A 9,426-nucleotide genomic window follows, 5' to 3' on the forward strand; every position below is an offset into this window, starting at 1 on the left:
AGAAGGAGCCTCTTCATTGGTGAGAGGGTGCACAAAAGTTAGAGCTGGGTGAATATTTTATTTTTCTGATATATTTTGAGGATTTTGTTATTTTCATCCAAGTTTTATTCAGGATATACTTCTCCCTTACTCAGCTAGCTTACTTGCATATGAGCTGTTATTGGTATGACTATTTTTGTCCCTGGATGGAAGCTGCAGGTTATGTCCAGCTCAGAACCTGTGAGAAAGGCAAGTTCACCATGTGGTCAGTGATGTGGTGCCTTTCTTGAGTTGGGCCTTATATTGTAGAGGGAAGAGATTTTTCCTAAGCTGCCATACGTATAAATAGGCAGGACTCTTCTTACCCACCCAGAGATGTGTTCCTCTGATGTGTTCCTCCCGTTTCTTTCTTGTCTTAGGGGTTCATGGATATTGACCTGACCAAATTCAGGGAAAGTGGAGCCAATGTGACTGGCTTCCAGCTGGTGAATTACACAGATGTTGTTCCCGCCAGGATCATGCAGCAGTGGAGGAATAATGATGCCAGGGAGCATCCTCGTGTGGACTGGAAGAGGCCAAAGGCAAGTGGTATAAAAAAATATTTAATTTGGGGTCCATCTGGCTCAGTTCAAGTACACTCAGCTCTTTGTGATTCCACAGGGCTCCTTAACTGCACTTTGAAAACCTGTCACTTAATACAACTATGAACAGTATCTGTTCCAGGCGCCTCAACATTGTCTGAATTTTACAAGGCAGGAGTTGCTGCCTGCTAAGAAATACACAGATTGTCAGATTCACTCAGTCTCCCAGTTTTCACTCGCCTCAAAGCCAAGGATTAAACGCCTCATAATGTTCAGTATATAAAAAAGAAAAAGCCTCATTAACTCCTTAACCTTTGACTTGTTTACTACATATACAGTGATAATAAAGTCCTTCCAGATGTTCTTGCTGAGTATTTCACAACAACGTATACAAAAGAGGGGAAATATATTTTAATTCCTAACAGAGAAGACCCTGAAGCTGTCAAGGGGTGGGGAGAGGGAGGTTGGGTTCTTTCTGTCTGACATATGAAAACAAATATACTCATGCCAATCACTCAGGGATGGAAATGTCAAATTTAGAAGTATGAGCTTAAGAATGTGGCAAACAAATAAATTAGTAAGTGATCACAGGAAAAGGAATTAACTCTTTAATGGTTACAGTTCATGCGAGAGTTTTACACTAGTTTCTGTACAAGTTTCTACTTGAATAAACTCATCTTTTGCAGATTTTTTTGCATGTTGAAGCAGTTCTCTGGCCTCCATCTGGAAAGGGTCACTTGTTATTTGATTGTGTGTATCTCACATTTACACTGTATAATGTATTCCTTAAAAGTTCAGGTCAATGATTCTAATGGAACAGACAGACTCAGCTAGCAGGGGAATGGCCTTTAAGGCTGAAGTCTTCTTCAGGGAGTGCCATCTGAAGGTAGCTGGGCTAGAAGAGTGAAAGACAAAGTAGAGTCATCCTTAGCTCTGCATCAGGAGCTTCTCCTTCACTCTCCCATCCTCTGGCAGAGAAGGCACCAACTTCCATGAGTCAACAGGACAGTGATTACAGGGAGCAAGAGACTTTGGAGCTTCATACATGAAAACAGGGCAAATCATCTGAAAAGTGACCATGAGGCAAAACTGTGTAGCACACCCAGGGCCAGCTCCCTCTAACAGCAGTGGTACAACTCCTCTTCTCTTTCTAGTACACGTCAGCCCTGACGTACGACGGGGTGCGGGTGATGGCCGAGGCTTTCCAGAACCTGCGGAGGCAGCGGATCGACATCTCCCGCCGGGGCAACGCCGGGGACTGCCTGGCCAACCCAGCCGTGCCCTGGGGACAAGGCATCGACATCCAGAGAGCCCTGCAGCAGGTCTGAAACCCAGCAGACGGGCGCCTTGCAAGGGTGGCTGGATGTAGCCTGCGGGTGGGGCTAGAGGGGTAATTAGCAGCAGAAATGCCAAAAAAACTTGCTCAGGATGAGGAACTGATCCTTCCAGATTAGAGCCAGGACTCCTAAAGAGTTCAGGGGAGCATCCAGCAAACCACTTCTCCTGGTACCACCTGATGTGTCCTTGCCTTTGTTTTCTGTCGGAGTTCTGGGATGGAAAACCAAAACATTATCCCATAAAATCCTGGCTCCATACTTTTATGCTCCCCTTCCCAAGAGAGACCTGCTCAGACCATATTCTCTGAAGCTTTTTCAGCTCTCTGTGGACTCAGTTCCAGACTGATAATGAAGCTTGAAACCATGTGAATTTTGCCCTATGTGTTGGCTGTCACTAAAATGTTCTCAAAACCCAAGTAATAGCTTGTTTCATACTGTGAAAGCTCATAGAAGTCTTAATAACAGCCATTTAGACATCTGATAATCTTGCTTTCTTATCTGTAAAACTTTAGATTTTTGAATAAACAAAAATACTAGCTGAAACTTACATCAAGAAAAACAATACACTATTATCAAAGACATAGGATAGTAGAACATTTTAAAATTTCATTAGATTTCAAGACTGACATTCATTTCTAGCATTTTTCTTTCAGCCAAAAATAGACAGATTCCTTGCAAATACTGCTAGTTCAGTGTTATCCAAATATAGCTTATCCCATCTCCTTTCCTTAACTGTGAAGAAGGCAAGAAGAAAATTTGGTTAATTTGCATCATACATAAATTTCCCAAAAAAAAAATAAAAATTTGTTTTGATTTAGTTTTGGCTTACTGGTAAACAACAATTCCTTTAAAACCAAATCTTGCATCTGATTTGATTTTATTGCCTGGATTCAATTTGTTCCCAAACCTGTCATTGACTTTCTGTATGACCTTGGGCAAATCACTGTCATAGCTTCTCCAAGCCTTTATAATAAAATCAGCCTTCTTGATGCATTAGGGAGATCGGTTACCTAATAAACATGAAATACTTGGAAGTCTTCTGATGAGCAATGGGTTCTCAATCATTTTCCTTTATTGAATTTATGAGAATAGGATATCAAAATTAGACTTGGCTAGAAAATACAATTTTGTGTGTGTTGGAAAATCTCCCCTGAACTTTCCTCATCTCTTCATTAAAACAATTTCAAAACTCTTACTTTTTCAAGTGTAGTGATTTGGGGCAAAGAACTTGAAGAGCTATTTGCAAAAGTTTTTTTCTTTACCATTGGAAAAAAAAATACTTTTCAAAAGATTTGACCAGTTCAGTTGTAATGGTCAAAATAAAAGTCTCTGAAACCTGCAGAGGAAGAAGACTCCTAGGAAAAGTTCAGCTATGAATTGAGTAATCATCCAGCATTTAGTATTATGGCAAGGAAAAGGCAGATGGAAATAGAAGAACTTATGATTAGATTGAAGGTTTCAGTTATCCTTTCTGTAAAGACTCACAATTAAGGTAATTCTTACAGCTATTCATCGTGTGCTTTCTCTTTACCTCCCATTTGGTAATGTCTAAAATGTTATAACCTGTTTAAAAGCAAAAAGTTTTCTCTACTTATTTCAACATAAATGTCTCGAATAAGCTCCTGAATTGCCTTATTTCTGTTTAGTGTAGGAAGGAGTCATGGATGGCAGGAGCAAAGATGAAAAGCAATTTGAAACATTCTACAGTTTTTCAAAACTGGGAATCTAACACATTTCAGCAAAATGTATGCTTTTAGTAAAGAGAATTACTTTTTTTTTCCCCAGGAAAATGCTCACAAAATATTGCCTTAAACCGATACGCTGAGGTTTCAGTTGCACTTTGAAAAAATTATTTTTTTGACATATTTTTTTGTTAACATTATTTGCTTACCACTTCTAGTAAGCAGGTAGCTAGTCCTTAACTGTTGAGTGAAGTTGTAAACCAGAAGGCCACAAGAGCATCCTTCACTTCCAGCTCTCCCAGCAAAGACCCACATGGCCATGCCTTATACGCAAATGTGCTTAAGTCTCCAGTTGACTTTACTGGTGCTTGGCACTGTTGAAATCAGTCTTCCTCATATTTTGTGGTGATTCAGAGGGTCTCAGAAGTTGATTAATGATGGAGAAGTTGTGCTGCAGCCTCCAGGATCGATGGGAGTGACCCCTTTTGCTATTTCAGTGCCACAAAAGATATCACAGGATGAAGATTTCTTCCATTGAGATAGAAGAAATTGGTGCTGTAGACCTGCCTTTTAGTGCATTTAAAGCTACAGAGGTATTAAGCACCTGTGACCTAAGCCTCAGAATCAGTCAGGACCTGAAAAGAAAACCAGAGGCCATGAAATAGCAGGCACAGGAGTGCTCTGAGATAATGGTGCTTTTCTAGTGCAGCATCTTCTATAGGCATGTTGTGTCCTGTGAGAAGGCAAGAGCATGTTTCTCCAAATGTCACTCTTTACTTGAAGGAGCTTCAGAAAATAATGGCAGATGTTAATTTTCATGACAAACATTTGTGATTATAGCTAAAAACCAAACACAGTTTAAGCAAATTAGCAACATATTTCCTTCATAGTGATATATCCTCATTTCTTCACCATAAGTCTTTATTCTGAGGGTCTCGGAGTACTTAAAAAAGCTGCTAAATACCTGCTCCTATTTTGCATGTGGCAAGATTTCAGTTGCAGAGGCAACAGATTTGTACAAAGCAAGTGGAAAGGCTGAGAACAAACCTTTAATGCCCAATCTGATGGCTTGCACACTTCTCCAGGTGGTCTCTATGGAGACACAAATTTGCTCTCCTTTTCCCCATTGCTCAGTCCTCACACACTGCATGTGACTCTGGTCAGAAGCCCAGGCTGGGCACCTTTGCCACATGTCACAGGAGAAGAGAGGAGAAGTTCAGGACGTGGGATGTGGTGTGAGCAACGCTCTTCAGCTTGGCAGTGTTATCAGCACAATAACTTTTATGATTCAAAGTTTCCTCAGCAAATCTCATTTACAATAGTAAATTGTCAGGTTTTATTAGGCTGGTGCAGAGGTAATTAAATTTGCTTGTTAACTGATAGACTCCTCTCTATCGAAAGGCAGCAGCGGGCGGCGTGGCCATGGTTTTGTGTTTTCTCCAAATACATTTCCTGATTTGGACTGACAAATTCTTTACCAAACCCTGACTCCAGGTCAGATTTAGAAAACATGAAGAAACACAAAACCCAAGCAGTTCAGAGCTGATTTATCTCACTGTCACAGCCTGAGAGGTGATGGGCTCCCACACGTGACCTAGCCCTTATGCATCACTGAGCTCAGTAATAGACCACTAAGTTTTAGCGAAAGGGTTTATAAAAGAAGGGGTAAGTTGAAAGAAAGGCTGTGCAGATGTCCAGGCACACAATGCACCTAAGCTAAAGCCTGGTGTTGGAGAGATGGTCTGTCTCCTTTGCACGCATCTGAGTTGTATGACTGTGCTCCCCATCCTTCCTCCCCTCACCTCTTACTGCTGCCAAGTCTCCACCACATGAGATGCTGACCCATTTGCTTTCCTCATTGATATTTATGTCTTTAAGGTCCGTTTTGAAGGATTGTCTGGCAATGTTCAGTTTAATGAGAAGGGACGGAGGACCAACTACACCCTCCATGTGATTGAGATGAAGCATGATGGAATCAGAAAGGTAAAGTAGTGAGTTACCTGAGATCCTGTCTCAGGAACCAGCCCAGTGTTGGAGTTATGGTGTGGTTAGGTCTCAGTGGATGTGTCTGTTCATGAAAGCTTACGTGTGAAGTCACCATGAGTGCATTCACAGCTCCCTGCATGAGCGAAGTCAAGGACTAGGGAGAACTTAGGGTATATTACAAAAAGTTACAACATATGGAAAGGGTTATCAAGGGCAACAAGGGCATCTCATCTGTGGGGCAGGGATTTCCAGGGTAGCAAAAGCTTGGCCCACTCAGTCATGTAATTGTCATGGCACATTGGCTCAGGCCCAGCTACACAACTGTTTTTTTGCTCTTTCACTTTTCTTTTCCAAGGATGAGCCAAGGCAAAACCAGGTAGAAGCTGTCTGCCCTAACCAGCATAGGTGAACTCTTTATGTTGACCTAATTCTGCTTTCCTTGAAATGACAAGAGCTATACCACTAACCATGTCCTGATAGCTGCACAGACATTCGTGCTGTTCTGGGGTCTTGATCCCTTTCTGTGTCCCAGGCACTTTGAAAAATCTGGCCTTGTTCAGAGATGCCAAGCACTTGAAAAAGTAATCCTTTTGAAAATCTGGTTCTATGTGCTTATGTCCCACTTTAGATACTACCTATTTGAAGAACAAAGAGTAACTGTTATTCCATCTCTAAAGGAGAGCTACTACATAGTTTGGAATGGGACATTCATTGGAATCCCTCTACACCCCCCTCAGTCCCTGAAAAATAAAATGCCTGTTTGAAACTAAGAAAATATGAAATTAATTAAAGCTCCACTTTTACAACCCCTACGCCCAATTAATACTTAGAGCTGAGTTCAGAGCCTGCCACAGCCAAGTGAAAAAAGGCAAATTTCTCACTGAGAAATAAAAGAAGTGTCATTTTGAAGACACACAAAGTGGTCTTTCTCCTCCATGTGGTATTCATAAGAGGACAAATGTCGTATTGTGTCTAGTCTGGGGCTCTGAACTTCAAGAAGTTGACAACCTGGAGAGAGTCTGGAGGAGAAGAAACAAAATGGTTGAATGTCTTGATTTTGCAGTGCATTTACTGACAGAAATTATATTTGTTTGGAAGACATATACATCATTGCCATGATGTATATTGTATCTTACTTAGATCAACTATGTTAGAGGTGCAAAACTGACATATGTGTCTCCATTTATGTTGCCCTAGGGCAGAGCTTTGGCAGTTTTTTCCTCACTATCTTTTTGTCTGTGCAATGAAGAGAGATGAGAAGCCTGCGTTGATTTTTTTTCTCCTGAGCTGTTATAATCTCTAATCTGCCATCAGCAGGCTTCTGGTCATGCCCTCTGTTAATACCCTTTCCCATTTACTGTGATAAGAATTCCTTTCACATAAGCAGAGCTCAGGCAGCTTCATACTTGCATGAGGTGATAGAAAACCTCTTATAAAATCAAGCCCTCAAAGTGGATAACCTCAGCAATGATCTTCCTAGGGATATTTGGTGGCACTCTGCTTTACCAGTATGTGATGGATCAGCCCGAATCCCTGATTATGAACAAGCACAACTTAATATGAGAGTTCTTCCCATTGCAACTCTTCAGTTCATCCATAACCTCAAAGTTTTTGACATTGGCCAGGATTGTGGGTTTTGTTTTTTCACTTGATATTTTGCCCTGTTGTCTCAAGATGTCCTGATGCCCTGTGTTCATGCAAGCTTTCAGCTTGAGGACAGCACTTTACCACTCTGAAGCATCTGGACATACAACAGGCATGCTTGGCATCAGAAAAATATTCAGAAGTCACATGGGGGAAGTGTGAACTCTTGGCATAGGAATGAGGCAAGGAATGGCAATAATCCCCCAGTGACTGCACGCTACACGTTTTTACATACACAGTGCTACTGCAGCATATCATGCACATTGTCTTCAGGCTGGAGGCATGGTGGGATAGAGAAGTTTCTGGTCCCTCCAACAAGACATCAAGAATCAGGAGAGAACATCTCAGGTTGGGTATAAACATACAGAGAGTGCTGATCCTGCTTGGATGACTATGTTACCATATCTTGGTTAATATTTCAAAGAGATATCAGTGAGGTATCTTAATTTTGTATTTGGCAGATTGGTTATTGGAATGAAGATGAGAAGTTGGTTCCAACAGCTGTAGATACTCAAAGTGGCAATGAGTCTACAAGCCTCCAGAACAGGACTTACATAGTCACAACTATCCTAGTAAGTACTGTGACTTCTATCCCAGCTCTCTCCATCTCCCTGATGTGCAGACTCCCTCTTCCCCCTTGTGTACCCTCCTTTGTACTGTATCATTTTTATAATAGCAATAACAACAATAATAATAATAATAATAACAGCACTTACTGTTTCCTGCTGGGTCCATAAAGTTATCTGAAAATTGCTGTGGCTAATTAAATACGTATTAAAGAGCTCTCAGGCTTAAGTTTAGAAAATACAAAAGATGATGACAAGATAGTAGAGGCATCGGCACAGGTAAATTAGGAACATTATACATGTGCTTTGTATTTAGCCCACAGAATGGGGGCTGTAATTTTGGGAAGGATAAGCTGTATTGTGTGGAAAGGCTGAATCATAGCTTTAAAAACAAATCTCCACTATAATCATCAGGGAATAATAGGTACCCCATAATGTATGGTATCATGTATTGTGTCATTGTATATGCTTGCCCTGCAGAAACATGAAATTTTACTAACTTGTTTGTTGAATGCTCACTGGGAGTCTACAGAGAAGGCACAATACTCCATCTGAGTTAAACATCTTAAGGCTCTCTCCTGTCCAGCAGATTTGATTCTGCCTGTGCCTCCATAGGCAGACATGCCTTTAAAAATTCACAGCTCAGATGCAATAAATATCCCTTCCAGAACCGCACTGAAAGGTTTGTTGCCCAAATTCCCCCAGCTACTCCATTCCCCTCAGGTCCGTCACTGCAGAAACTGCATGCAGATTCTACATGAGTAAGCAGAAAATACCACAATAAAAATAATACTTCATACCTTCTAAAATAAGCCCACTGTGTGTGGACTGTGACTTTTGGTTCAGGAACGCAAGGCTAGAGCTTTTCAAGGGGACTGGTAGCTGCTCTAGTGTGAATCTCTGATGTAAATCTCTAGAATGTGGAGCACAGCTCAATATTGGTCTTCTCTGTGCCAGGAAGACCCATATGTGATGCTCAAAAAGAATGCCAACCAGTTCGAAGGCAACGAGAGGTATGAAGGCTACTGTGTGGAGCTTGCTGCTGAGATTGCGAAGCATGTTGGCTACCACTACAGGCTGGAGATCGTCAGAGATGGGAAGTATGGAGCCCGGGACCCTGACACCAAAACGTGGAATGGCATGGTGGGAGAACTCGTTTATGGGGTGAGTTTCCAACCTCGTTCATTGTCCTTAGCTCTTGGTGCTTAAGAACACATTCAAGCCCTAGAGCAAGAAGGACCCTGCCTTCTGTCAGCCTGAGCTGTCGTGAAGACTGCAGCTCTGATACTGCAAATGATCAGCTCATGCAAAACATTTTAATTTAGGGAGGGACAGCACATTTTGTGCCTATGGAAATATCAAAAGGTTTCCTTTCAACAGCACTAAATGGTCACTTCCCCACGGGTAGAATCTCCAAATTTTACTCTGTTTTACTTTTGTATGATAATGGCAGGATCAGATTTCAAACACCCAGCATATGACTGGTGAAGAGTAGGACTGGACTGCTTTCTGTCTAGCCACTCATTTCCATCATCTCAGATCTACATCTGCACCCTGAGCTTCTAAACTTGCCTCAGTCTGGTAGTTTGCAATCTGTGATGTTGAGGTCATGCATCAGAGGGGTCTAATTTTCCCTTGTAGGGCACGGGGA

The 9,426-nt window shown here is 41.6% G+C and overlaps 1 protein-coding gene across 2 annotated transcripts in view; it reads left to right on the plus strand.

The window, feature by feature from the left end:
* Positions 1 to 9,426, plus strand: part of GRIA1 (glutamate receptor, ionotropic, AMPA 1) — a 61,999-nt gene that overhangs the window by 17,546 nt on the left and 35,027 nt on the right. For both annotated transcript variants that reach the window (XM_008948656.1, XM_008948657.1), the window contains exons 4-8: positions 399 to 560; positions 1,715 to 1,882; positions 5,458 to 5,562; positions 7,671 to 7,781; positions 8,733 to 8,939. In XM_008948656.1, the coding sequence (XP_008946904.1) occupies positions 399 to 560; positions 1,715 to 1,882; positions 5,458 to 5,562; positions 7,671 to 7,781; positions 8,733 to 8,939 (753 nt within the window). The remainder of the gene's footprint in view (positions 1 to 398; positions 561 to 1,714; positions 1,883 to 5,457; positions 5,563 to 7,670; positions 7,782 to 8,732; positions 8,940 to 9,426) is intronic.

The sequence above is a fragment of the Merops nubicus genome, unplaced genomic scaffold (genome assembly GCF_000691845.1).
Source record: "Merops nubicus isolate BGI_N331 unplaced genomic scaffold, ASM69184v1 scaffold17431, whole genome shotgun sequence".
Lineage (NCBI taxonomy): Eukaryota > Metazoa > Chordata > Aves > Coraciiformes > Meropidae > Merops > Merops nubicus.